This window comes from Budorcas taxicolor, chromosome 7, assembly GCF_023091745.1.
Source record: "Budorcas taxicolor isolate Tak-1 chromosome 7, Takin1.1, whole genome shotgun sequence".
Classification (NCBI taxonomy): domain Eukaryota; kingdom Metazoa; phylum Chordata; class Mammalia; order Artiodactyla; family Bovidae; genus Budorcas; species Budorcas taxicolor.
Window position 1 is genome coordinate 15,162,738 of NC_068916.1, and position 27,521 is coordinate 15,190,258.

The 27,521-nt window shown below is 49.6% G+C and overlaps 1 protein-coding gene across 3 annotated transcripts in view; it reads left to right on the forward strand.

The window, feature by feature from the left end:
* The first annotated feature begins 2,054 nt into the window (after positions 1–2,054).
* SLC44A2 (solute carrier family 44 member 2) overlaps positions 2,055–27,521 on the forward strand; it is a 31,709-nt gene continuing 6,242 nt past the window's right edge. For 2 of the 3 annotated variants that reach the window (XM_052642875.1, XM_052642873.1), the window contains exons 1-12: positions 18,590–18,821; positions 19,281–19,329; positions 22,668–22,741; positions 22,863–22,947; positions 23,493–23,577; positions 23,774–23,884; positions 23,972–24,032; positions 24,120–24,243; positions 24,377–24,460; positions 24,545–24,657; positions 27,137–27,268; positions 27,360–27,459. In XM_052642875.1, coding sequence (XP_052498835.1) covers positions 18,785–18,821; positions 19,281–19,329; positions 22,668–22,741; positions 22,863–22,947; positions 23,493–23,577; positions 23,774–23,884; positions 23,972–24,032; positions 24,120–24,243; positions 24,377–24,460; positions 24,545–24,657; positions 27,137–27,268; positions 27,360–27,459 — 1,055 coding nt within the window. In that variant the 5' untranslated portion in view covers positions 18,590–18,784. Of the gene's footprint in view, positions 2,183–18,589; positions 18,822–19,280; positions 19,330–22,667; positions 22,742–22,862; positions 22,948–23,492; positions 23,578–23,773; positions 23,885–23,971; positions 24,033–24,119; positions 24,244–24,376; positions 24,461–24,544; positions 24,658–27,136; positions 27,269–27,359; positions 27,460–27,521 lie in introns of those variants that run through there. The other variant, XM_052642874.1, reaches the window with a different exon arrangement.

The window sequence follows — 27,521 nt, forward strand, 5'->3', positions numbered from 1 at the left end:
CTCTTGCTGTGCAACACAGGTTCCAGGCGCACAGGCTTCAGTAGTTGGGGCACGTGGGCTCAGTAGTCGTGGCTCCCCAGCTCTAGAACACAGGCTTAGTAGTTGAGGCGCACAGGCTTTGTTGCTTCACAGCATGTGGGGTATTCCCTGACCAGAGATCGAACCTGTGTCTCTTGCATTGGCAGGCGAATTCTTTACCACTGAGCCACCAGGAAAGCCCCTCTCCCTCGCCCTTTTAAAAAAATTCATCCATGATGTTGCACTTTCCAATAATAATTCATTCCTTTTTCTTGCTGAGGAGTCTTCTGTGGTATGGACCATTGGGCTGCTTTAAGCTAGGGGCCATTATGAATAAAGCTATTACAGAACTCCTGTGAACATTTGCATACACATTTTTGCAGGTCTAGCCTTTCTTTTGTGAGTGGTTTCAGTTTTATTTTTCTTGGGTAAATACTTAGGAGTAAATATGTGCATCGTACTGTAGGTGCTCATTTATAAGAAACCACCAGGTTTTTCCCCAAGTGGTTGTGCCATGTTACACCCCCACCAGTAGTGTAGGAGAGCCACCGTTTGCTTCAGATACTCACCAACACTTGGTACCGCCTGTCTTTTGAGTTTTAGCTATTCTGGTGGGTGTGTAGTTGTGTATTACCAAGTTTTAATGTGCATTTCCCTGACGACCTGTTTCCTTTTCTTTGCTGCCTTTTTTTTTTTTTTTAGATCTATTTATTTATTTTTGGCTGTGCTGGTTTACGGCTGCTGCATGCAGCCTTCCTCTAGTTGCCCCACACAGGCTTCACGTGAGGTGGATTCTCTTGTTGCAGAGCGCGGGCTCTAAATGCTTGGGCTTTAGCAGTTGCAGCGTGTGGGCTCAGTAGTTGCGGTTCCAGGGCCCTAGAGCACTGGCTCAGTAGTTGTGGTGCACGGGAATGGCTGCTCCAAAACACGTGGGACCTTCCAGGACCAGGGATTGAACTGGGTGTCCCTTGCATTGCAAGGTGGATTCTTAACCCCTTGGGAAGCCCCACTGCATTGTTTGTATCTGTTGAATGCTGCCCGCTTCTGTGAGCACACCGCTGGGTTTGCATGCTCTGCTCTACTGGTGAACACAAACATTCTCCCCCATTTTATACAAGAATGTTCAAAGCTGCAGGTAATACCTGGCACTAACTGCCTGTGCACATACATGCTATGGTTTCTCTAGGGTCAGTGACAGAGAGGAATTGTACAGAGTGAGCACAGTTTGGGTTTAATCTTTTTGCTAGAGAACATTCAGACCCACAGCATCAGATCACCTCCCTTGATGTTGCTGTCACTCAGTTGTGTCTGTCTCTTTCCGACCCCATGGACGCCAGGCTTCCCTGTCCTTCACGGTCCCTGGGAGCTTGCTCAAACTCATGTCCATGGAGTCTGTGATGCTGTCCAGCCATCTTGTCCTCTTCTCCTCCTGCCCTCCATCTTTCCCAGCATCAGGGTTTTTTCCAACGTGTCGGCTCTTCACATCAGGTGGCCAAAGTATTGGAGCTTCAGCTTCAGCATCAATCCTTCCAAAGAATAGTCAGTGTTGATCTCCTTTAGGATGGACTGGTTGGATCTCCTTGCAGTCCAAGGGACTCTCAAGAGTCTTCTCCAACACCACAGTTCAAAAGCATCAATTCTTCGGCTCTCAGCCTTCTTGATGGTCCAGCTCTCACATCCATACACGACTAGAGGAAAAAGCATAGCTTTGTCTACACACTTGATGTTATCAAACTCTAAAGTTCTTGCCAATCTGATGTATGAAGAACATGCATCTTTTCCTCTGTTCACTGGCACACAGTTGATGTTCAGTATCTATTTGGCGATTGAATGGTTGGATAGGTGACTGCATGAATGACGTCTGCCGCTAGCCCACTAAAGGGACCAAGAGGGTCTCGCAGGATCCCAGATGGAAAACAAAGGTTGGGGCCCCACCCCTTCTCGAGCCCGCCCCCGCCCCGCCCCGGGTCCCGCCCCCTCCCTCTCGGGGCTCCTATTGGTGGGAGTGCGAGGGGCTGACCGATGGGAGGGGCGGGGCCGGGCCCTGGGCGGGGAGCTGCAGCTCGCGGAGCCTCCAGCCCGACCGGGCTGGGGTCGCGCTGGCCCGGACACCCCTCCCCGCCCGCCGCGGCCATGGTGGACGAGCGGAAGGACGGATCCTATGGTAGGAGTTGCCTCTGGCCCGCGTCCGCTTCTGATGAGTTGGGGGGCCTTGGGAAAGGGACATCCGAGATCTTAAACACCCGCGCTGCAGCTAAGGGCCTCCTCCTGCTTCCCGGCCTTGCATCCTGCTCTGCGCCGAGCCCACACCCCCTGCTCCCGCCTGGTCGCCCCGCGTCCCCTCTCGGGAGCCCCTGCTACCCCTCCGGGTGATCGGCGGGGACGCATGGCGCATGCTCCGCTTGGGGAGGTCCCGTTATCTGGGCGGCTCGGATGCAGGGCGGGGGAGGGGAGGCACGGCGATCGGGGCTCAGAAAAGGACCAGGGCCCCAGCCTCCCTCTAGATCCTCCTCCTCTTCCAATTCCCTTTCTCCACTGCTTCCTCCGGCTCACACGCCCTTAGAAGTAACCGTTCTGGGCTTTCGGTCAGATGGGGAAACTGAGGCAGGTCTCGGCGGACCAAGTCCTGGGATGGGAACCCATCGGGTCTCGCCCGCCGTCTGGGAAGGGCGGAAATAGGGGCGCCACCGGCGAAGGGGCAGGAAGGAAGCAGGAAACAATTGAGAAACTTTCCCTGCCCTGTGCCAGCGGCCGGGGGCCTGGCTCGCCTTTGGAAGGGGTCCCCGCGACAGGTACCCGCTCCCGCCAACTTCTGAGGGCGGCCTTAGCCTCTGGGTCAGTGGAATGGGGCAATGATGAGGCTGCCTCCCCACCCACGCCCTGTGGTGCTTCCCTTCCCTAGGTTCCCACGGAGGGGTGTGTAGTCCTCAGTTTCTCTTTTCTCTTCTCCATTTTTGGGTCCCCAGAGCCCAGCTGGTCACACGCCCCACGTGACACTGCCCTGGGGTAAAGGGGCTCTGCCACCTCTCCTTGTGTAACCGAAACTTCCTGGAAACTGTGAGAGACCCAAGGGCCTTGGGGAGGGGGCCGGAAACCACTTAAAAATAATCAAGAAAAACAAGCCGAGTAGAGCTGTGCCTCCCTCCCCTCAGGGACTGCGGCCTCCAGAGGCTGCACAGACAGACAGATAGACACGGCTGTCCCTGCCCAGCCCAGCCAAGAGCCTGGCAACTGCCCAGCCACTCCCTTCCCTGCTTGAAGCTGGCAGCCCCGACCTCCTGAGGGGCCCCCTCACTCTTGGTTTTGGCCCAAGCCCCAGACCCCTTGGCTGCCCAGTGCTGTCTGTCCCTTGGGTGTGGCTGGCTTTCTCTGATCTGGAATTCTCCACCTGGGGTCCTGCCTGTCTGTGGGCAGCACCTTTGGTATCTTTGGCCTCTGGGAGGCGAGCCTGGGGACAGAGGGGACAATAATGTGATTCACCCGGTATTTGGCCAAAGGGAGCCAGCCATAGACCTGCCAGGACCACACCAGAAACAGGGGACTTATGTGTCCAGCAGACCTTGTGCTGGGCATTAGAAACACATTCCATCAACAAGTATGTGTTGAGCATCCTTTTTTCAGGCAGTGTCTAGACACAGAATACAGCAGTGAACAGAGTGGAAAAATTCTTGAATAAATAAGTAATTTTAGGTTGTTGTATGCTTTGTGAGGCAATGAACAGGACATTGTGTGTGTGTGTCTGTCTTTGTGTATGCGTGTGTGTGTGTGTGTGTGTGTGTATTTGGGGCAGAATCATCTGGGATTATTTTAGGTGACCAATGGCTGGAGATTGAGCTAGCCATGGGAAGGTTAAAGCAAAGTGTGGTCCAGGCAGACGGAACAGCAAATTAACCACACAGGTGCTTCATGATTTCTCTCTATGAAGTCCAGGGGAGTGTGAGATGGAGACTTCAGAATGAGAGACAGGTCTTGCAGCCAGGCCTGCACCTCCTCCAGAGGGGCCACAGGATTTGACTCCTTGAAGTGGCTGCGAAGGGTGGATGTGATGATGGGGATTTCTTGCTTAGTTTGTAAGTCGTTCATTCTCATCAGAACCAAAAATCTAGGGTCCTCGCACTGCCCTATGAAGTCCCTGCCAGAAAACAGGGAGATTTCCCCTGGGAAATTGTACTTTGGAAAGAGTGGGTCCCCTATACTTCCCTTGTACTCTGGCGTCTTCCTATCAGTCACTGTGAATTTAAGGGGTGATGTCAGGCTGATAGAGGCTCAAATCCTGGTTGGTTCTGATACATACAAGCTGTGTGACTGTAGGTGAGTTGGTGACCTCTCTGAAACTTGGTATTTTCATTAGTCGGGCTGGGCAGACTGTACTGGCAGGTGAAAAGTGCTTTGCACAGTGCCTGGTTATCTGGAGACACTCAGGAGGCCTCTGGGACTGGTGATCCTGAGGATGTGGGTTTTTCTAGGAGCTGATGTGGAAGCAAACCTCTTTGTCAGGACATATACTTAGATAAGACTGGGCAGGACAGAAAGCTTCCTCCCTATTATACATCATACCTAGAGGAAGGCAGCATCTCTGAGGAAGCCAGGAAATGGCTCCTGTCCCTGACGGATGTCAGCAAGGCTCACTGCCATCCTTTCCAACCCACCCTTGGCATGAGCAGCATGGAAAAATATTCTAGAACCTAAAACAATAGACTCTTATGGGGGTGCGGGACTGAGAAAGAAGTCACAGTGCTTGTTTTTTTGTTTGTTTGTTTTGTTTGGCCGCGCTGCAAGGCAGATGGGATTTTAGTTCCCTGACCAGGGATTGAACCTATTCCCTCTGCACTGGAAGCACAGAGTTTTGACCGCTGGACTGCCAGGGAAGGCTGCCCATGGCACTTGTTTTAAAAACAGATTCCAAAGCCCCATTCGCTAAAGAGTTCAACTCAGCCAGTAGGAGGGCTCTGGCATCTGAGCTTTAAAAAATATTGTTGGGAGAGGTTATTGTTAATTATACCTTTTTTGGAGGAAGTGATAATACATTCACGTGGTTCAAAAGACAGAAGATGAAAGCTTTATTAAGAAAACATTCTTCTTCTCCATCCCCCACATTACACTCCCTTCATGCATCTGGTGGTGGTTTGGTCTCTAAGTTGTGTCCAGCTCTTGCGACCCCATAGACTATAGTCTGCCAGGCTCCTCTGTCCATGGGATTCTCCAGGCAAGAATACTGAAGTGGGGACTTTCCTGGTGGTCCAGTGGCTAAGACTCCATGTTCCCAGTTTAGGAGGCCTGGGTTCAATCCCTGGCCAGAGAACTAGATCCCACATGCCGCAACTAAGAGTTCATAAAGTGAAAGTGAAGTCGCTCAGTCATGTCCGACTCTTTGCGACCCTGTGGACTGTAGACCGCCAGGCTCCTCTGTCCATGGGATTCTCCAGGCAAGAATACTGGAGTGGGTTGCCGTTTCCTTCTCCAGGGGATCTTCCCAACCCAGGGATCAAACCTCAGTCTCCCGTATTGCAGGCAGACGCTTTATCCTCTGAGCCACCAGGGAAGCTAGTTCATAAGCCCCAACTAAAGATCTTGCCTGTGGCAATGAAGATCAAAGATCCTGCAACTAAGAGCCAGCACAACCAAATAAATAAATTAATATTAAAAAAAAAAAAAGAATACTGGAGTGGATTGCCATTTCCTTCTCCAGGGTATCTGCCCAACCCAGGAATCAAACCCTGCCTTGCAGGCAGATTCTTTACCAACTGAGCTACAAGGGAAGCCCAAGGACTAAGAATGGCTCTTATATTTTTAAGTGGTTCTTAAAAGAAGAAGAATATGTGAGAGAGGTAATATACTAACCAGAAAGACTAAAATCTTTAACACCTTGTCCTTAGGAAAAAATGTGCAGATCTCTGATAAGACCCTTCTTTCCTGATAAGGAAGGTATCTCCTGCCGCTTCCCAGTCAGTCCCCAGTGGAAGGATTTTCATTATTTTGACCATACCAGGTGCCCTGTGGGATCTTAGTCCCCTGACCGGGGAATATAACCTAGGCCCCTGCAGTGAAAGTGCCAAGTCCTAACCACTGGACCACCAGGAAGGTCCCAAGGAAAATTATTTTAAAATAGGATTTAAAACTCATATAAGAAAATTAATGTATTCTGTCTACTGGGGTGGGGAGGGCTGAAAATTAAAAATAAGCCCTCAACCGCACAGAAGATTTTAGGTTTCTGAGTAAAAGAACTCTTCATATGCTCTCAGCTCACTGTCCTTGCCCAGGAGGTAAGGCAGCCAGAAAGACTTTCCAGAGCTTAGACTGTTTATTTCTGTGTGTATGTGTGGCATCTGTATCTTTTTAAAGCTCCTCAGGTTGGTTTCATGAGAAAAGGCACTGTTCCTAGAATGGGCTACTATGTTGCCTTGTAAGATGAAGTAGGTCTAACCTTGCTGATGGGGAAACAGTGTCTAATTATGTTAGGCTGTGAAACAGCAAAGTAGGGAACGGGGTGTTTAAGGAAACAAGGGGAGTGAAGAACAAGGGATAAATATAGCTAGAAATCTGCTTGGGTATGTGACCTGTGGACAGTGTTCAGAAGGGAATCCAGTGAGAGGAACTGCCCTCTGCCCCCCAGAGAGGAAGTAATGGCTCTAGGCCAGGGGTGAGAGGGAGAGTGGTTTTCCCTTTGTATTTTTTAAATGATTTATTTATTTAAAAAGAAACTGTTCTAGGTCTTCATCGCTGTGCACTGGCTTTCTCTAGTTGTAGCAAGTGGGGACTACTCTTCGTCGCGGTGCATGGCCTTCTCAAGGCAGTGGCTTCTGCTGCGGAGCACAGGCTTCAGTAGTTGGCAGCACGTGGGTCAGTAGTTGTGGCACTGGGCTTAGTTGCTCCGAGGCATGTGGGATCTTCCCGGACCAGGGATCGAACCTGTGTCTACTGCATTGGCAGGTGGGTTCTAATCCACTCTACCACCAGGGAAGAGTGATTTTTCTTAGTCTAAAGGCTCCCTGAAGTTTGTTTTTTTTTTTTTTTTAATCTTGATAAACATACAGGTTCCTAACTTCCTTCAGCAAACATTTATTGTGCAGGGACCATGGGCCAGGTTTTGTCCTAAACTCTAGAAACCCAGCCCTTGTCCAGCTGACCTTGTCAAGGGGCCCCCAGATAAGATACTAAGGAAATTCTCCTTTCAGAGAAGGGCTCTGGAGAGAAGTTTATCAGGAAGGAGGGAGGGCAGTGATCTATTGGGCCTGGAGGCAGGGTTTAATTTCAAATAGAAACAGGTCATTCTTCAGAGGTCACCAGAGGCATAGGAAAGGGAGCCCTGTAGAACTTCTCAGGCAGTAGGCAAGGCTTGTGCAAAGGCCCAGGGGTAGGGTCATGTCTCAAGTCTCTAGAAGGGGCAGTCAGGAGGGCCTGTGGCTGGAGTGAATAGATAAAAGGGTAGACTAGGAAGAGGTGAAGGAAGAGAGGGAATGGGCAGAGTGTATAGGGCTTTGTGGACCGTGGGAGGAGCTGGGCCTCTGTTGCCACTTGTTTGTTTTTATTTATCTATTCGTGGCTGTGCTGGGTCTTTGTTGCTGTGTGGGCTTTTCTCTAGTTGCTGTACAGGGGCTTCTCACTACAACAGCTTCTTCTGTTGTAGAACACAGGCTCTAGGGCTCAGATTGCAGTAGCTGTGGCATATGGGCTCATTAGTTGCAGTTTCTGGGCTCTGGAGCACAGGCTCGGTGGTTTTGGCTCTCGGGCTCAGTAGGCCTGTAGGATCCTCCTGAATCAGGGACTGAACTCGTGTCTCCTGCACTGGCAGGCGGATTCTTCACCGCGGAGCCACCAGGGAAGCCCTGTTTGTGTCTGTTGTTACTGCTGTTTTTGGCTGCACAGCATGACTTGAGGGCTTCCCTGGCGGCTCCGAGGTAAAGAATCCACCTGCCAATGCAGAAGACGCAGGTTCAGTCCCTGGGTTGGGAAGATCCCCTGGAGAAGGAAATGCAACCCATTCCAGTCTTCTTGCCTGGGAAATCCCGCGGGCAGAGGAGCCTGGCGGGCTACAGTCCACGAGGTCGCAAAAAGTCAGACATGACTTAGCCGATTAAACCATATATGTACAACGGAATCACTCTGCTGTACACCTAAAATTAACACAACATTGTAAATCAACTATACTCCGATGCAAAATAAAAACTGAGGGAATTGCTTGGTACTGTTGTGGATGGAGCACAGGCTGTAAGCGCACAGGCTTCAGTAGTTACAACACATAGGCTCAATAGTTAGGACTCCACATTTTTACAGCCAAGGGCCTGGTTTCCATTCCCTGGTCAGGAAACTAAGATCCCACCAGCCTCGAGGTGCGACCAAAAAAAAAAAAAAATTGAAAAAGTTTTGAAGGAAAAAAAAGAAGAGCATGGTCTCAGGAGAAGAGTTCAAAATTTCAGCTCCTGCTGGCTCTGTGTCCCTCAGGCAAGTCAGGAAGCATCATTGTGTTTCTGCTTCGTTGCGCAAGATGCCCTCAGGTCAGGAAGATCCCCCAGAGGAAGGCACGGCAACCCATTCCAGTAGTCTTGCCTGGAGAATCCCATGATCAGAGGAGCCTGGTCCATGGGATCGCATAACAGTTGGAGACAACTGAGCAGCTAAGCACAGCATAGACATGCCCTCAGAGCCTCGATATAAGGATTTTTTTTTTTTTTAGGCATGTGGGATCCTAGTTCCCCTATCAGGGATCGAACCCACACCCCCTGCCGTGGAAGCACAAAGTCTTAACAGGGAAATCCTTCATCATAAGGATTACATGAGTTCCTAAGGCTTCGCTGGTGGCTCACTGGTAGAGAATTCACCTGTCAATGCAGGAGACACAGGTTCAATCCCTGATCCGGAAAGACCCCACGGACTGAGGAGCACCTCAACCCGTGTGTCACAACTGTTGAGCCTGTGCTCTAGTCCCCAGGAGCCACAACTACTGAAGCCTGTGCTCCACAAGAGAAGCCACTGAAATGAGAAGCCCGTAGCAGCTAGAGAGTAGCTCCCACTCACTGCAGCTAGAGAAAAACCCATGCAGCGACAAAGACTCAGCACAGCTGAAAATAAATAAATAAAATGAAATAATAGAAGGAAATTTCTGTTTTGACGCCTAGCACATAGTAGGCGCTCAGTCTTTTGCTCCTAGCCTTTTGGTCAGTAGAATCACTTTAGTTTTCTTACCCAGCTGCCGTCCTGAAATATTTGTCAAGGGGACTTGTCTGGGCAGCTGGGATGTCCATTACCCAGGCAGAGGTTTCTGGGAAGGCAGGGGAGGGCTGGGCTGGCTGTGTGGGGGAGGCCTTGGGGACTTGGCTTGTCTCCAGAAGCTACAAGGGCTGGGTGGCACTTGATGTCCTGACCACTGGAATTGTGACTGGGCAGCCTGTTCCCTTATCTCCTACACCCACTGAACTGGGCGGGATGGCCCTCGTGCCCAGCAAGGGAGGGACCCAACAGCCGCCTCTCCTCCCGGAGCCTGATCTAACGGTCCGACTTCCTGTGCCTTCTCCCCGACCGCAGTCACATTCTTAGCTCTGCCTCTCCCAGTACTTGCCCCTAAAAGGCCTGGGTTGGAGCCAGAGGACCCTCGGTTTGATTCAGAGCTCCTTCCCTCATCAGCTATGTGGTCTGAGCACGTGGCCTCTGTTTGCCTCCTCTGTCAAATGGTACCATGTTCCTGGTTAGCAACTTTTTCGGGCCATGTGGCATGTAGGATTTTAGTCCCCTGACCAGAGATTGAATCTTTGCCCCCCTGCAGTGGAAGCTCAGAATGTTAACCACTGGGCCACCAGGCAAGTCCCTAGTTAGCATTTCTTTTCTTTTTTTTTAATGTAAATTTCTTTAGTTATTTTTGGCTGTCCTGGGTCCTCATTACTCCGTGGGCCTTCCCTAGCTGTGGTGAGCGGGGTCCACTGTGTTGTGGTGCTGCGACTTCTTATTATAGTGACTTTTCTTGCTGTGGAGCACAGGCCTGTAGCCAAGAGGGTTTCAGTAGCTATGGTACACGGACTTAGTTGCTCTGCAACATGTGGGATCCTCCTGGATCAGAGATCAAACCCGTGTCTCCTGCATTGGCAGGTAGATTCTTTACCACTGAGCCACCAGGGAAGCCCCTGCTAAGTGCTTTCTGAGCATCAAGCCCTGGCAACACCTACCAGCAAATGAAGTGTGAGCCCCATTCTCCACACAGGAAAACAGCGGACTGCAAAGGGAAAGGGCTTGTCAATTTCCCCATCTGTATTGCCGGGGAATGAATGGCGTGCCTTTACCACTGTTGACCATTATAAGCAGAACACACACAACATGCTGGCACAGACTTGGGCCCAACACCTGTTGGTTCACGGCCTAGAGATCAAGGGGCAGTGAACTTCTGTAAAGGTCCAGAGAGTAAATGTTTTCATATACAATCTATGCCTGCTACTCTAGTCTGCCACAGATAACAGACAACATGAAAGCAAGCAGCCACTGGCCGTATGAAAACGAATGAGAATGGCCGTGTGCCAAGCACACTTGATTTGTAGTTGGTGATGTTTTAATTTTTAAACATTTTCTTTCTTCCTTTACTTTCGGTTGTGCTGGGTCTTTGTAGCTGCGCTCGGGCTTTCTCTAACGGTGAGCACTGGGGGCTACTCATCTATGCGGTGTGCGGGCTTCTCATTGTGATGGCTCCTCTTGTTTTGGAGTCGGGGCTTTAGAGGTGGGGGGCTTCAGTAGCTGTGTCTCCCAGGCTCTAGAGCACAGGCTCAGTAGTTGTGGCGCTCGGGTTTGGGTGCTCTGAGGCATGTGAGGTCTTCCCTAACCAGGGATCACACTTGTGTCCCCTGCATTGGCAGATGGATTCTTATCCACCATACCACCAGGGAAGTCTGCTGATATTCAAATTTAATATGACAAAGTAGTCTCCTTGTGATGTTTGTCAGCCACTTAAAAACAGAAAGACCGTTCTTAGCCCTGAACCATATGAAAACATGGTGGACTGATTTGCCCAGTGGGGAACGGATGGTTTGACAACTCCTGCCCTAAATGGTTAAGACATGAGGACTTCCCAGGCAGTCCAGTGGTTAAGACTCCACGCTTCCACCACAGGGGGCTTGGGTTCAATCCTCGGTTGGGGAACGCAGATCCTGCATGCGGCATGGTGTGACCAGAAGATAGTACAAATTATCCTTTTTAAAGTGTGAAAAAAATGGTTAGGACCCCACAGTAGACAGAATAATAGCCCCCACCCCCACCCCCGAAGATGGCTTCCCATGGTGGCCCTAGTGGTAAAGAACCCACCTACCAGTGCCAGAACCCTGAGGTGGGGAAGATCCCCTGGAAAAGGAAATGACAACCCTCCCTAGTATTCTTGCCTGGAGGATCCCATGGATGGTGGAGTCTGGTGGGCTACAGTCCAGGGGTTTGCAAAGGGTTGGACATGTCTCAAGCAACCTAGCACACATGCAAAGATGTCCATGTCCTAATTCCTGGAACCCTGTGGGCTTCCCTGGTGGCTCAGTGGTAAAGAATCTGCTTGCCAATGCAGGAGACTCGGATTCAATCCCTGGGCCAGGAAGATTCCCCCTTGAGAAGGGAATGGCAGGGGAGGGAGTTGGGAGGGGGGGTTCATGTTTGGGAACGCATGTACACCCATGGTGGATTCATGTCAATGTATGGCAAAACCAATACAGTATTGTAAAGTAAAATAAAGTAAAAATAAAAATTAAAAAAAAAAAAAGAAGGGAATGGCAACCCACTCTAGTATTCTTGCCTGAAGAATCCCATGCCCAGAGCAGTCTGGGCAGGCTACAGTACATAGGGTCCCAAAGAGTCTGACATGACTGAGAAGCTAAACAACATGAATGTGTTACCTTTCACAGCAACAGGGACTTTGCAGATGGGATTAAGTTTAGGATCTTGAGATGGGGAGATTATTCTCAGTTATCCAAATGGGCCCAAGGACAAGAGTCCTCATAAAGAAAAGATGGAGGTAGGGGAGTCAGAGGAGGAGCCGCAGCAATGGAAGTAGATGTAGGCTTGATGGGAATGCTGGCTTTGAGTATGGAGGAGGAGGACATGAGCCAAAAAGCTGGAAAGAGGCGAGGAAACAGATTCTGAGAAACTGCAGAAGGAACATAGCCTGGCCAACGCCCTGATTTTAGCTTAGTGAGATGCACTTTGAACATCTGATCTCTAGAACTGTGATAATAAAATTTGTGTGTGTTTTGTTTTCAAAACAAATGAAACAAATGATCCAAATAATGAAGAAACAAACAAATGATCCAAAAAATGTGGATCATTTTTAAAGTCCTTATTAAATTTGTTACAATATTGCTTGTTTTATGTTTTGGTTTTTTTGGCTGTGAAGCCTGTGGGGTGCTAGCTCCCCAACCAGGGATCAAACCTGCACTTGCCGCACTGGAAGGTGACGTCTTAACCAATAGACCAGCAGGAAAGTCCCATAAATTTGTGTCTTGAGCCACCAAGTTGGTGGTAATTGCTTACAGCATCCAAAGGAAACACTAACTCAGTAGCTGGGTGGCCCAGCTCTGTTGCTTCTCATTTTTGTGGCCACTGGCATGTTGTTTTTCTCTGGGCCTCAGTTTCTGCATCTGTCAAATGGGAGCAGTGATGGAATCAACCTCACAGAATTGCTGTAAGGGTGAACCAAGGTGCACCATGTAACGTTTTAGAAGACTGCCTGGCACACAGTAATATGGGGGCACTGGGGCGTTCTACTGTTCTTATTATCTTGCATCATCGTTGCAAAGATTCAGCAAGTTTTTGTCCTGCAGTGTTTGAACCAGGCTCAATTATCAAACCATTAGTATTCGCCTTGCCCCTGCCTCCACCCCACTTGGCTAATGTTAAAACAGGAGCTAATGGAACAGATCAGATGACAATACCAATTGTGCGTGCTCCGTCGCTTGCGTTGTGTCTGACTCTTCGTGACCTCATGGTGAGCCATGTGGCCCACCAGGCTCCTCTGTCCATGGAATTTTTCAGGCAAGAATACTGGAGTGGGTTGCCATTTCCTTCTCCAGAGGATCTTCCTGATCCAAGGACTGAACCCATGTCTCCTGCATTTCCTGCCTTGCAGCTGGATTCTTTACTGCTGAGCCACGGGGGAAGCCCCACAGTACCCATGTTCCTTTTATTTCCTGAGCCACCCACAAGGCAAGGCCTTGAGCCAAGGCTAAACCAGGTGCCTCTCTCTGCTTCTTTAATTCCATCTTATGGAAGGATAACTCAAGTTGACAATGCAAGGCTATATAGCCCACCTGTCCCATCCATGGCTACTGATTTCCCTGAGAGCTGAGACTTGCCCGCCCATGCGTCTTTCCCTCCCTAGCTTGGCCTCATAATGCTCAAACACCCTCAGTGGCTCCCACTCGCCCTTCAAAACTGGAGTAGGAACTGACCACTTGCTTCCTCCCCATAAAGTGGGCTTTATATATATATATATATGAATGGCACTAGTGGTAAAGAATCAACTGGGCAGTGAAGGAGATGCAAGAAATGTGGATTCTATCCCTGAGTCAGGAAGATCCCATGGAGTAGGAAATGGCAACCTGATCCAGTATTCTTGCTTGGAAAATTTTATGGACAGAGGAACCTGGCAGGCTACTTAGTCCATGGGGCCACAGACAGTCGGACATGACTGAGCCACTGAACAGCAACATATATATATATATATATATATATATATATTTTTTTTTTTTGGCTGCTTCGGGTCTTAGTTGCAGCATGCAGGATCTTCTTTGTATCATGCTGGATCTATTCCTTGTAACTCATGGACTCTCTAGTTGTGGCTCTCAGACTTAGTTGCTGCACAGCATGTAGGATCTTAGTTCCCTGACCAGGGATGGAACCCATGTCCTTTGCATTGCAAAGCAGATTCTTAACCACTGGACCACCAGGGAAGTCCTATATACATATATATTTTTTGGCTGTGCCAGGTGGCTTGTGGGATCTTAGTTCCCTGACCAGGAATTGAACCTGTGCCCCCTGCAGTGGAAGTATGCAATCTTAGCCACTGGACTGCCAGGGAAGTCCCAGCACCAGCTGTTCTTATCTGACTGTTTCCCCTCTGCAGATCAGGCTGCCATTTGGCTGACGTGAGAAAATTTCAGTGCTCCTTTCTCTCTCCCCCACCCACCTTACCAGTTTCACCTGCTTTCAGATGGTAGAAATATGCTCTTTCATCTTCCCATCATACTTGCTGAAGTTTTGAGTTTTATATATTTGTATGCATGATTAATCTGTGTGGAATTTGTTTTGCTGTGTGGTGGGAGTGGAATTAACTATTTTCTCCCTAACGCATAGTCAAGGCAACTGACTGATTCATCCTTTCCCTGCCCACTGGATATTTATCATGTATTCAGTTCTTCTATGTGTAAAATTAATGCAAATTAATTAAAAAATATGCATCTGGAAAACTCTAAGCTGCATTTTTTATTTTCAGTCTTAGCTATATATAAGTGAATAATATATGGTGGTTGTTCATTGAACAAATCCTGACTAAGTGCCCGTTCTGTGTCAGGTGCAATGCTGAGTGCTGGGGACAGTGTTATGAAGAAAACAGAAATCCTTGCCCTTGTGCAGCCAACAGACATGGGGAGAGACAGTGAACTGTCAGTGTGTAAATAAGTGATGTGGCAGGTGGCAAGACACAAAATAAAATAGGGTAACAGGAGCGGGGGAAAGGGTGCTGTTTTAGATAGGATCATCAGAGAAAGCCTCTCTAAGGAGGTGACGTTTGAGGTTGAAAGAGGTGGAGCAGGACTTTCCCTGTGGTCCAGTGGCTAAGACTCCACACTCCCAATGCGGGGATCCTGGGTTTGATCCCTGGTCAGGGAACTAGATCCCACATGCTGCAACTAAGAGTTCACATACCTCAACCAAGACCTGGCACAGCCAAGTAAATAAATATAAAAAAAGAAACGTGGAGCCAAGTGGCTTTCTCAGGGAAGAGATCTCTAGGGAAAAGGAACAGCCCGTGCAAAGGTCCTGATGTAAGAACTATGCCTGGTGTGTTTGCAACATAACCAGGGGGACGAGGGCTCATGGTGGCAACTCCACCATCCTCGGCAGCAGATACCCAGCCCAACTTCCCTTGTTTTTTTTTTTTGTTGTTGTTATTATTGTTTTGCTGGAATATTTGGGGGGTTGAAATTCAAAAAAGGAACATATATATATATATGTGTGTGTGTGTGTGTGAATCTTTTCTCAAAAAAATTTAACTTTCCACATAAAAGCAATTGCTGTACCAGTGTCTGTCTCCTATTTAGAAGTAGACAGTTCAATAGCAAATAGAGTTTTGTGACATTTTATGAATCCCTCATAGTCACAACCACTGATAAAAGTGAAAAAGTTTTAAAACAACAGTGTATAGTATAATAGAGTATAGTATCATGCTCAGTCGCTCTGCTGCTGCTGCTGCTAAGTCGCTTCAGTCGTGTCCGACTCTGTGTGACCCCAGAGACGGAAGCCCACCAGGCTCCCCCGTCCCTGGGATTCTCCAGGCAAGAACATTGGAGTGGGTTGCCATTTCCTTCTCCAATGCATGAAATGAAAAGTGAAAGTGAAGTCGCTCAGTCGTATCCGACTCTTAGCGACTCCATGGACTGCAGCCTACCAGGCTCCTTCGTCCATAGGGTTTTCCAGGCTCAGTCGCTCAGTCATGTCCGACTTGCGATTCTGTGGACTGTAGCCCACCAGGCTCCTCTGTCCATGGGATTTTCCAGGCAAGAATATTGGAGTGGATTGCCTTTTGCCATTTCCTCCTCCAGGGGATCTTCCAGACCCAGGAATCGAACCTGCATCTCCTGCATTGGCAGGCGGCTTCTTTACTGCTGAGCCACCTGGAAAGCTGTAACCAGTATAACCTACAGTATAACCAGGAGGCCAGTGAATGGAATGGAGAAGGAAAGGGGAGCATGAGAGGGGCTGAGGGCAGGGATGGGACAGGGCAGAGTGGGCACAGCCTTGTGGGCCATGGGGAGGACCTGGGCTTTGGCTCAGAGTGAGGTGGGAGCCATAGAGGGTTCAGGGCAGAGGAGGGACATACCCTGAATCGGGTGATCACTGCCTCCGCTGGGCCCTACCAGGGAAACAGACTGGAGTACAAGTGTGAGAGCTCAGAAACCAGGGTGGAGACACCTGCACTCTTCAGGCAGGAAATGACAGCCACGTGACAAGATCGGGGGCCGAGGAGGGGGTGAGAAGCTGTTGGATCCTGGAAGAGAACTGCAAGGTTTCTGGCCTGAGCACCAGGAGGGCAGAGCAGCCTGGGGGACCATGGTGGTTTGATATAGCCGTGCTGATTGGGAGGTGTGCCATGAGGCCCCTATGTGGGGTGCTGAGGGGGGCACGTGCCACAGGGCTGTGCCACTCAGGGGTGAGGCCTTCCCCAGAGACCCACATTTGAGCATCATCAGGGTGGAGCTGGAGTCTGCAGGAGTGTCCCCAGGGGACCTAGCACATCTGAAAGAGAAGAAGCTTCAGCCTGGGCACCGCTTGCCCTGGGCAGGGTGGGACCAGTTTGCCTTTGAGTTGGCAGGGACCACAGGAACCACAAGGCTCCTTTGAGAGGCCTGGTCACCCAAGGGCATGGCTTGGAGCCTTGGGCCTCGCCTGTTTGCTGAAGGTTGTGGGCCAGGGGGCAAGTGGGGCCTTGATAGCTAGAAGCCACTGGGGAGGAGGTGACATTTCTTTCTTTTTTTTTCATTGTGTGTTTATTTTTGGCTCTGCGGGGTCTTTGTTGCTGCGCAGGTTTTCTCTAGCTGTGGCAGGCGGGGGCTACTCTACTTGCATTGTGCAGGCTTCTCCTAGTGGTGACTTCTCTTGTTCCAGAGCACGGGCTCTAGGGTGCACGGTAGTTGGGGCTTCAGTAGTTGCCGCTCCTGGGCTCTGGAGCACAGGCTCAGAAGTTGTGGCGCTCGGCTTAGTTGCTTCGAGGGGTGATCTTCCCAGACCCGGGAATCCAACCTGCATCTCTCTCATCGGCAGGGGGATTCTTTACCTCTGAGCCACCTGGGAGTTCCAGGAGGTGGTGTTTCGTTTCTCTAGGGACAAGCTGAGCTGGTGACCAGACTCCCACCAGGGGTTACCTGACTTGGAGCAGCAACAATTATTGAACACCAACTGTATATGACCACATTGATAATCCTGTGCTGACTGTGTGCCCCACCCTGGATATCTCTTCCTGTTGCCTACACTCCCATACCAATTGTATCAGGCCATGTCACCCGTAGAGTTGAATGTGGTGTGATGTATGCAACTGGCCTAAGGGCTGTTGGGAGAAGCAGTTTGAACAGGAGCATGATCAAAGGAGCATACTGCTGACGTCGGGGTGGATAGCTGGGGCAGGGGGGTGTACCCTACCAGCTTTACAACTCCTTGCTGTCCCTATACCCCCCCAATTGTATAGCTCTTGATGGGCTATATACCCCATACCACCAGTACCCCATACCTACTGTATACCTCCACATCAGTTGAATACCCCTGTACTGGCAATACAGTACATCTATGCCAACTGTATACTTGGTATCCATCCCATGCCTGGTCTTTGGCTGGTTTTTGTTTTATTTGGCTGTATAGGGTTTTAGTTTCAGCACTCAGGATCTTTCATTGAGGCACACAGACTCTCTAGCTATGGCTCAAGGGTTCAGTAGTTGCAGCCAGTGGGCTTAGTCGCCCCGAGGCATGTGGGATCTTAGTTCTCTGACCAGGGATCAAACCCATGTCCCTTGCATTGCAAGGCAGATTCTTAACATCTGGACCACCAGGGAAGTCCCCACTGTGGCTGGTTTTGGTTTTACACTTTAGTCCTGTTTCACAGATGAGGAAGTTGAGGCTCAGAGAATACAGGCACTGACCTGAGGATCCTCTGGCTCAGATGGGGCAGGATCATTTGAGTCCAGGCTTACCCTGTAGATGTCAGCTCCCCAAGACTGGGTTTCACAAATGCCACTGTACCCAGGAGGTGCTCAATAAATGCATGTTCTTCAAAGCAAACGCTTCAGGATTATCAGCTGTAAGAGGGTGCAGGGATGGTAAGCTGAGATGTGTAGCCTTGGGGGCCACAAAGGAACCAGTGGGGAGCAGTGCCAGACAGGGATGTGGCATGGGGTAGGGGAAGGGACTGTCATTTCTAATTTGGGAGTTCTCAGGAGACACGGGTGTGGATTTTTATATGGACTGTCTCAATATTTAACTGTTGGCACTTACTCTTTAAAAAATGCACCCACAGGTTGGAGAGCATTCAGCCCAAATGGGCTGAATAATTAGTTGGTTGGGTTCAGCCGTCTGCCTGTTTTGGGGTGCCTGGCCAGATACTGTTTCCGTATCTGCAGAATGGGACAATTATTAGGTGCCTTCCAGGGTTGAGAGATGTTTTAGGGCTGTGTCGCCTCGTTGCGGGGCGCGGGGGAGGCTAGCCCAGGCCATTGGGTAAAGCCAGAGTTCCCTGGGTTCGGGGGGAGGCGGAGAGGGCTAAATTGGGCGGCGGGTGAGTGGCGGGAGCAGCTGCCGCCCCGCCCTGCTTTCTCCTCCCTCTCTCCCTCCCTCCCTCCGTTTCTGGGTCCAGTAGGTCCGAGGCAGCCTCTCTGCTAGGGCCGGTCTGACCGGTTTGGGCCGTCCCGTCTGGCTCTTTGCTGGGAGGAGCCGCCGCCAGTCGGTCCCTCGGTCCCTCCCGTGGGGACGCCCGCGCGTCCGGACCGGAGGGCAGAGGGGGAGCGGCGGCGGGAGCAGGCAGGCGCCGTCGGGCCGGGCGCCCGCAGGGATGGGGAAGGAGCAGCAGCTTTATTACGGGAAGCACGGTAGGCAGCGCCCCCCTCCGCGCACGCGGGCCTGGCAACTTGGAGGGAGCAGCCGGAGGACCCGGGGTAGGAGGGGTGAGGGGAGCGCGGAACCGCAGATCTCGGCCTGTACCTGCCTCGCCTCCGCATCACCTGCCAGCACCCCTCAGCCCCTAGGCCCACCCGGAGGTCCCTCCAAAACTCCCGCATCCCAGAGGTCTGGGCTCGTAGCCTGCTTCTCCAGATCCCGTTTTTGGGTCCTCCCCCTTCCACCGGACTCCCGGGCAGCCCCTTTTTTAGCCCCACTCCCAGTCCTTCCAGTGAGTGGTAGCCAGGTGATAAATCGGGCAGTTCACGGAAAATCCAGTTATCTCTGAATCTTACTCCTCTGTGGCTAGAGACATCCCTGGGAACATCTTGGGGAAGGGTGGTCTGCCAGCTTCATTTTGGACCACCCGTTTCAATCTTTCTGATTTTCAGGAACACCGCAGAAGTATGACCCCGCCTTCAAAGGACCCATTTACAACAGGTAAGGGGTCTGGGTTCCTGGCAGGGGCAGAGTGTCAGCTAACATTGCTTCCACCCCTATTTCTTTACACCCACACCCACATCTGTTCTCCAACAAACTGGTGATACATATTTGCAACTTAGAGATAAAAGAGTGGTAAAAGAATGATAAAGGAATTTTCTTCATCTATAGAGAGTCTTTACAAATGCATTTTTTTCAATTCAGGCAAAAGACTGGAACAGACCATTTAATAGAACCAGAAATACTATAGACAGTGGGGTTATGGAGAAATGTTCAAACTCACTGGAAAGTAAAGGAATGTAATGTAAAACAGGAACCAAATAGAGTCTCCCCCTCACAGGTTAGCAGAGGTTAAAAATAGACACACTAAAAAAAAAAAAAAGACACACTAGGGTATACACAAGTAGGAATATAATATTGTACACATGATAATTACATAATGTTATAAAACAATGTTACTTCAATTAAAAAAAATTGACACATATTCTGCTCTGAAACTAATTGATACAGTCTTTTTTGGGAGGGAATTAGGAAATATGACATTAAAAAAAATGTACAGCTCTTCGTTCCAGAAATTAAAATTATGTGAAAAAGTTTCTCTCAGTAAACCTTGCCTGTGCTGTGCTGTGCTTAGTCGCTCAGTCGTGTCTGACTCTTTTCCACCCCATGGAGTGTAGCCCACCAGGCTTCTCTTATCCATGGCGATTCTCCAGGCCAGAAGACTGGCGTGGGTTGCCATGCCTTCCTCCAGGGGATCTTTAGAACCCGGGGATCAAACCCAGGTCTTCTGAATTGCAGGCAGATTCTTTTACCAGCTGAGCCACCAGGGAAGCCCAAACCTTAGCTGTGTGTGTTAGCCTCTCAGTAGTGTCCGACTTTTTGTGATCCTGTGGACTGGGTCTCACCAGGCTCTTCTGTCCATGGGATTCTCCAGGTAAGAATCCTGGAGTAAGTTGCCATTTCCTTCTCCACAAACCTTGCCTAGATGGGCAAAAACCAACAATCTGAGTTGCATGTCTGGGAACTAGTTAGATACATTACAGTGCATCTTATTACACAGCTGCTAAAATGTACAAACCTGGAGAAGGAAATGGCAACCCACTTGCCTGGAGAATCCCATGGACAGAGGAGCCTGGCGGGCTACCGTCCGTCCATGGGGTCGCAAGAGTCAGACATGACTGAGCGACTAAACCACCACAACCAAAATGTACAAGAGCCCTTCTGAGTCCTCACATGGATCCCTCTCAATATAATAGCGAAAAAAGCAAGACACAAACTGTGGGTGTATCATAATCATACCTGGGTTAACCAAAAAACTTTTTTTGGAAAACATTTGTACCAGTAAATTAAAAACTCACAAGAAATCATTAACAGAGGTTTCTCATGGAGAGGAGGATTATGTGGGAGGTAGTTCTTAATTAAGTAAATCCCTGTATGGTTTACATTTTATCATATTCATATTTAACCTTATGATATTAAAAAATAGTTTAAGGTCTACTCTCTTAACAATTTTCATAATTTATCATGCAACATTATATTTACCGTGTTGTACATTATATCACTAGTACTTATTTATCTTACAAATGGAAGCTTGTACCTTTTGAATACCTTCATCCAATGCCCCCTTCCACTTCCCAAATCCTACCTCTGGTAACCACATGTCTGATCTCTCTTTCTATGAATTAGTTTCTTTGTTTTGGAAGTATAACTGACCTACATCACTTAACTAATTCTGGGTGCATAACATAGTGATTCAGTATTTCTGTACATTGCAAAATGGTCCCCACAAAATAGCTTAAATTTTAAAAAACATTAATCCATAATGCTGGTAAGGATGTAGTGAAATGGGCACGTAATCAAAAGAGAGCTAAACAATGCTGCAACCTGCATTGAGGATAGTGTAGCATTAGGTATTAAAATTATGTTTTATTTTTTGCTTTTTAAAATTGAGTTATAATTAATAGACAATATAATATTAGTTTCAGGTGGACTCTGTAGTAATTCAGGATTTTTTATATGTTGTGAAATGGTCACTGCAATAAGACCAGTTACCATCCATTACCATACAGTGTTATTAGAATGGTTTTGACCGCATTCCCTATGTGTATCACATTCCCATTGCTTGTCTGTTTTGTAGTTGGAGGTTTGTACCTCTTCAGAAGCTTGTAACTTTTAATCCCCTTTACCTGTTCTGTCCGTTCCCCCTCCCACCTCCGCTCTTGACAATTGCCAGTTTGTGCCCTGCATCTGTGAGTCTGTTTCTGGTTTGTTTTTTTGTTCGTTTGTTTTGTTTTGTAGATTTTACGTATAAGTGAAAGCATACATTATTTGTTTTTCTCTGTCTGACTTACTTCCCTTAGCAGGATATCCTCCAGGTCTGTCGCATGTTGTGCAGATGGCAAGATTTCACTCTTTATGGAGGGCTAGTGATGTTCCAGGGCTACCAGGTGGCTCAGCAGTAAAGAATGCACCTGCAAAAATAACAGATATGAAAAACAAAAGATACAATTTTAAAAAGAGAGAAAGTGTCCACCTACAATGTAGGAGATGTGGGTTCAATCCCTGGGTTGGGAAGACCCCCTAGAGAAGGGAATGGCAATCCTCTCCAGTATTCTTGCCTGGAAAATTCCATGGACAGAGGAGCCTGGCGGGCTACAGTCCATGGGGTCGCCAAGTGTTGGACACGACTGAGTGACTGAGTGCGCGCCCACACAGACACACACACAAGTAATATTCCATTGTATACACATATACCACACCCTTATCCACTCAGCTATGGATGGGCACTTAGGTTGCTTCCATATCTTGGCTATCGTCAATAGTGCTGCAATGAAAGGCATTAATAGTTAAAATTCACAGCATTGTTACCACTCAGGAACATGTGTCCAAATAACACATGGAAAAGGAAATGGCAACCCACTCCAGTGTTCTTGCCTGGAGAGTCCCAGTGACGGCGGAGCCTGGTGGGCTGCCGTCTGTGAGGTCGCACAGAGTTGAACACAACTGAAGCGACTTAGCAGCAGCAGCAGTGGTACATTTACAAGGCAGGACGGGGCTTCCCAGGTGGCTCAGAGGTAAAGAATCCACCTGCCAATGCAGGAGACTCGGATTCAACCCCTGGGTTGGGAAGATCCCGTGGAGGAAGAAATGGCAAACTATTCCAGTATTTTTGCCTGAAAAATCCCATGGACAGAGGAGCCTGGTGGGCTATAGCCCACAGGGTACCAGAGGGTCGGACACAACTGATGACTGAGCATGGACGCGTGCACAAGGCAGGTTGGGTCCATGATATCCAGGGCACCAGTACTCCCACGCTGATACGGTCTCTTCCTCCACAGAGGCTGCACAGATATCATTTGCTGTGTCTTCCTCTTCCTGGCTATCGTGGGTTATGTAGCTGTAGGCATCATAGGTAAGCGAAGGAGGGGATGGGATGGCGGTTCCTGGGTCTGCGGGCAGCCCACAGCCTCTGGGGCAGACAGGGAGCTGGTGGTGGAGTCCCATCACCTCAACATTCCTGGATCCCTCCACAGCTTGGACCCATGGAGACCCTCGAAAGGTCATCTACCCCACTGACAGCCGAGGCCAATTCTGCGGGCAGAAGGGCACGAAAAATGAGTGAGTGTGGCTCCTTGGGGCCTCCTGGGTCTGGAGAGACTTCCTCAGTACTGGGGAGAAGGTTCTAGGCTTCCCTCACCTCCATCCATCCACCAGTCCAGTCAGCAAGTATTTATAAAACTCCCACCATCCCCAGCCTCTGTTCTACGCCTTGGGGACAGGGCTCTCAATGAGACATTCAAAGTCTTGTCCTCTGGCGGCCCACATATTAGGGGAGAGACAGAGAAGAGACAGCCCTAGATCTGATGTCAGGTGAGGCAAATGGGCAAGTTCAAAATGAGCGGTGCCGCTCCCTGGCTGTGTGACCTACTGCAAGTGTCTCAGACTCTCTGGGCCTCATCTCCGAAATGGGGATCCTGACGTTCCCACTCTTGTGGGACTCTTCTGATGGTTAGATGAGCCAGGACATGTCCAGTGCTTAAACGGCACCTGGCATGAAGCTGCTGCTGTGGTTATTATGGTTGTTATTTCTATTTTCATTAAGACATTCTATATAGGCCAACGGAGAAGTCTTGACAGTTTCCGTCTCCCTTCCCCAACCCCAGGAACAAACCCTTCCTGTTTTATTTCAACATCGTGAAGTGTGCTAGCCCCCTGGTCCTGCTGGAATTCCAGTGTCCCACCCCCCAGGTAACTTCCCCCCCTCCTCCTGTTTTCTCTCCCCGCTTACATCAATCAGGTCCTTTTTCCTCCTCTAGCAGTAGCTTCTCTCCCAGCCCTCTTTCTCCCCTTGATGAATAAGGGGGAGGAGGGTGGGACCTCTGTCCTAAGGGGATCAGGTGTCTCTTCTGACCCCACCCAACCCCTGCCTCCTGCCCCTCCCAAGATTTGTGTGGAGAAATGTCCCAGCCGTTACCTCACCTACCTGAATGCTCATGCATCTGAGGACTTTGAGTACTACAAGCAGTACTGTTTACCTGGCTTCCAGAAAAACAAGGTAAGTGGATAACTGCCCAGGGAGCCTGGGCAAAGGCAGGTCCAGAGTACTGGCCTGCAGGATCGACCACATGCTGTCTCTTGGCAGGGTGTGGCTGAAGTCCTTCGAGATGGAGACTGCCCCGCTGTCCTCATTCCCAGCAAACCCTGTGAGTCTGGGGTCCCTTGAGCTCAGGAGGGGCCTGAGGAGGTTTCAGGGGCTCCACCTGACTGGTCCCATCTCCAACTCTGTATAGTTGCCCAGCGATGTTTCCCGGCTGTCCATGCCCACAAGGGGGTCCTCATGGTGGGCAACGAGACGACCTACGAGGATGGGCATGGCTCTCGGAAAAACATCACGGAGCTGGTGGAAGGCGCCAAGTGAGGACCTCGACCCGCCACGCCAGCACTGTGCTTTCCTGGGGGGTGGGGTGGGGTGGGGAACAGGGCATCCCCTGGAGCTGGCCCAGTCATGGATTGGGATCCTACCTAAGCCTTGTCTGCCCTCCCCCAGGAAGGCCAGTGGAGTCCTGGAGGCCCGGCAGCTGGCCATGAGGATATTTGAAGATTACACAGTCTCCTGGTACTGGATTATCATGTAAGTTGAGAGGGAGGGTGAGCTACCCTATCTGAGATTGGTGAGGGGATCAGGATCCACTTACGTCCCTGTTTTCTCTCTCAGAGGCCTGATTATCGCCATGGTGCTGAGCCTCCTGTTCATCATCCTGCTCCGATTCTTGGCTGGCATTATGGTCTGGGTGATGATCGTCATGGTGATCCTGGTCCTAGGCTACGGTAAGTCTCTCCCTCCCTGTGTCCTCCCCTCCCCACTGTCTGCAAAGTGCCTGTGCCCTTGGAGCTGTCATTGCCCATCAAGAATCTTCTCTTGGGACTTCCCTGGTGGTCCAGTGGTTAAGACTTCATGCATCCAATGCAGGGGGCGTGGGTTCAATCCCTGGTCAGGGAACTAAGATTGCACATGCAGTGCTAAGTTGCTTCTGTTGTGTCTGACTCTGTGACCCTATGGACCATAGCCCGCCAGGCTCCTCTATCCATGGGATTCTCCAGGCAAGAATACTAGAGTGGGTTGCTGTGCCCTCCTTCAAGGGATTTTCCCAACCCAAGTATCGAATCCGTGTCTCTTAGGTCTCCTGCATTGGCAGGCGGGTTCTTTACCACTAGTGCCGCTTGGGAAGCCCAAGATCCCACATATCCCACAGCCAAAACAACCCAGAATCTTATTTTGAGGAAATTCCCTGGTAGTCCAGTGGCTAGGACTTGCGCTTTCACTGCTGGGCCCTGGGTTTGATCCCTGATCACAGAACTAAGATTCTGAAGGCTTGTAAGGTATGACCAAAAAAAAAAAAAAAATTATCCTGAGCCGTCAGACATTCTCTGTCTTTCACTGGGAATATTTGTGAAGATGTTCATCTCAACATTGTTTATGAGAGCAGACACTTGGAAACAACTTCCATGCTCATTTATGTGTGATGGGTTAGATCATAATGTTCCTAAACAGGGCTGGATCTGTATTTTGTTGACAGCAAAGTTATCGTCAAGAATGCCATCTAGCACAGTGGTTAAGGCCACATGCTCTGGCACCAGAGAGCCCAGGGTCTGAATACAGCCTCTTCCAGTTCCTTGCTCTATGACCTTGGGCAAGTGACTCAACCTCCCCATGCCTCAGTGTCCTCCTCCATAAAATGGGAATAATTAGTATTTACTAGTTTAGAGATTTGATGAGAAGAAGATAGGCTATGAATGAGATGGGGAAGGGCCCTGTGACTCTGAACATAGTGCTTCATGTTCTGTTTATTCATTTAAACTTTGCCAGATATGCAACCTAAACTGAGGATACAGATATTAAAATATTCATGTTTTTTTTTTTTTGCCCACACTGTGCAGCATGTAGGATCTTAGTTCCCCAACCAGAGATCAAACCCATGCCCCCTGAAGTGGAAGCTCAAAGTCCTAACCACTGGGCTGCCAGGGAATTCCCAAAATATTCATGTTAATAGTGGTTTCTAGCTAGGTGCTGGCAGTTTAGGTGGTTAGCTTTTTGTTTTTGTTTTTTAAATAGTTTTATTGCCTTTGTTACTTGGTGACTCCATGGTAAAGAATCCACCTGCAATGCAGGAGACTTGAGTTTGATGCCTGGGTTGGAAAGATCCCCTGGAGAAGGAAATGGCTACCCATTCCAGCATTCTGATCTGGGAAATCCCATGGATGGAGGAGCCTGGTGGGTTACAATCCATGAGGTTGCAAGAGGTGGACATGACTTAGCAACTAAATCACCACCATTACCATCTTGCTACTCCCCTTGGCTGTGCTGGGTCTTAGTTGTGGCACAAGGGATGTTTTAGTTGTGACATGTGAACTCTTACTTGTGGCATGTGGGATCTAGTTTCCTGACCAGGAACTGAGCCTGATGCCCCTGTATTGGGAGCTTGGGAGTCTTAACTATTGGACCACTAGGGAAATCTCTGGTGACTAGCTTTTTGTACGTTATCCGTACTTTATAATTTTCTTATACAGAGAGCTAAAGAGAATGCTGAGAGTCCCTAATGCTGCCCCACTGGATGTTAGCGCCCATGTCCTCCCTCCCCACCCATGAATCATCATTACAGGGTGGCAGAGGGGTCAGGTTGGAGGAGGAAATGGCAACCTACTCCAGTATTCTTGCCTGGAGAATCCCATGGATAGAGGAGCCTCATGGGCTCCAGTCCCTAGGGTCTCAAAGAATCAGACACGACTGAAGCAACTGAGGAAAGCCTCAGGTCACACAATACCCTGATACCTGCTCACTCATCCATCTTGTATTGAATGACTATGTCCTGGGCAGTCTTCTAGGTCCTGGGCTTACAGCAATGAATACACCGGGACAAATCTTACTCTTGTGGAGTTTATATTCCAGGGGGGTATGGGCAAGATGGACAAGAAACAAACCAGGTAACCTCTGGGATGTCAAAACAGTGAAAGGGGATAAGAATTTGGAGTATAAGAGGGTATTATTCTAAAGTGGGGAAGGGATCCTAGAAGGTTGCATGAGAAGGTGACTTTAGGGCAGAGACTAGACGATGTAGGGGATCCGGTTGGGGAGAGACTGAACCGGGCAGCAGGAACAGCCAGTGCAAAGGCCCTGAGGCAACAGCAGCCCCCTCTCAGCCTTGGTTTTTGTTTTCTGTTAAATGGGTATCATTGTACCTGCTTTGCAGCATTGGGGGAGCAGTGGTTGGGCTGAGGTCAGTGGTAGCACAGTGGTTCCCCTGTGCAGGAATACTGCATTGCTACATGGAATATGCTCGGCTGCGTGGTGAGGCCGGCTCTGACGTCTCCCTGGTGGACCTTGGCTTCCAGACAGACTTCCGTGTGTACCTGCACTTGCGGCAGACCTGGGTGGCCTTCAGTGAGTCCCAGCTCCCCACTTGGTGAGGCCTGGGTGGGAGCGGGGAGCCCAGGCAGGTGGGAGACTTGAATTCACTCTCTGCCCCCCACAGTGATCATTCTGAGCATCATTGAGGTTATTATCATCTTGCTGCTCATCTTTCTACGGAAGAGAATTCTCATTGCCATCGCACTCATCAAAGAAGCCAGCAGGTGGGTGCTGGGGTGCCAGAGGGTCCCCAGCTGGGGCATTCGTGGGGGCTGCTTGGGCTTTG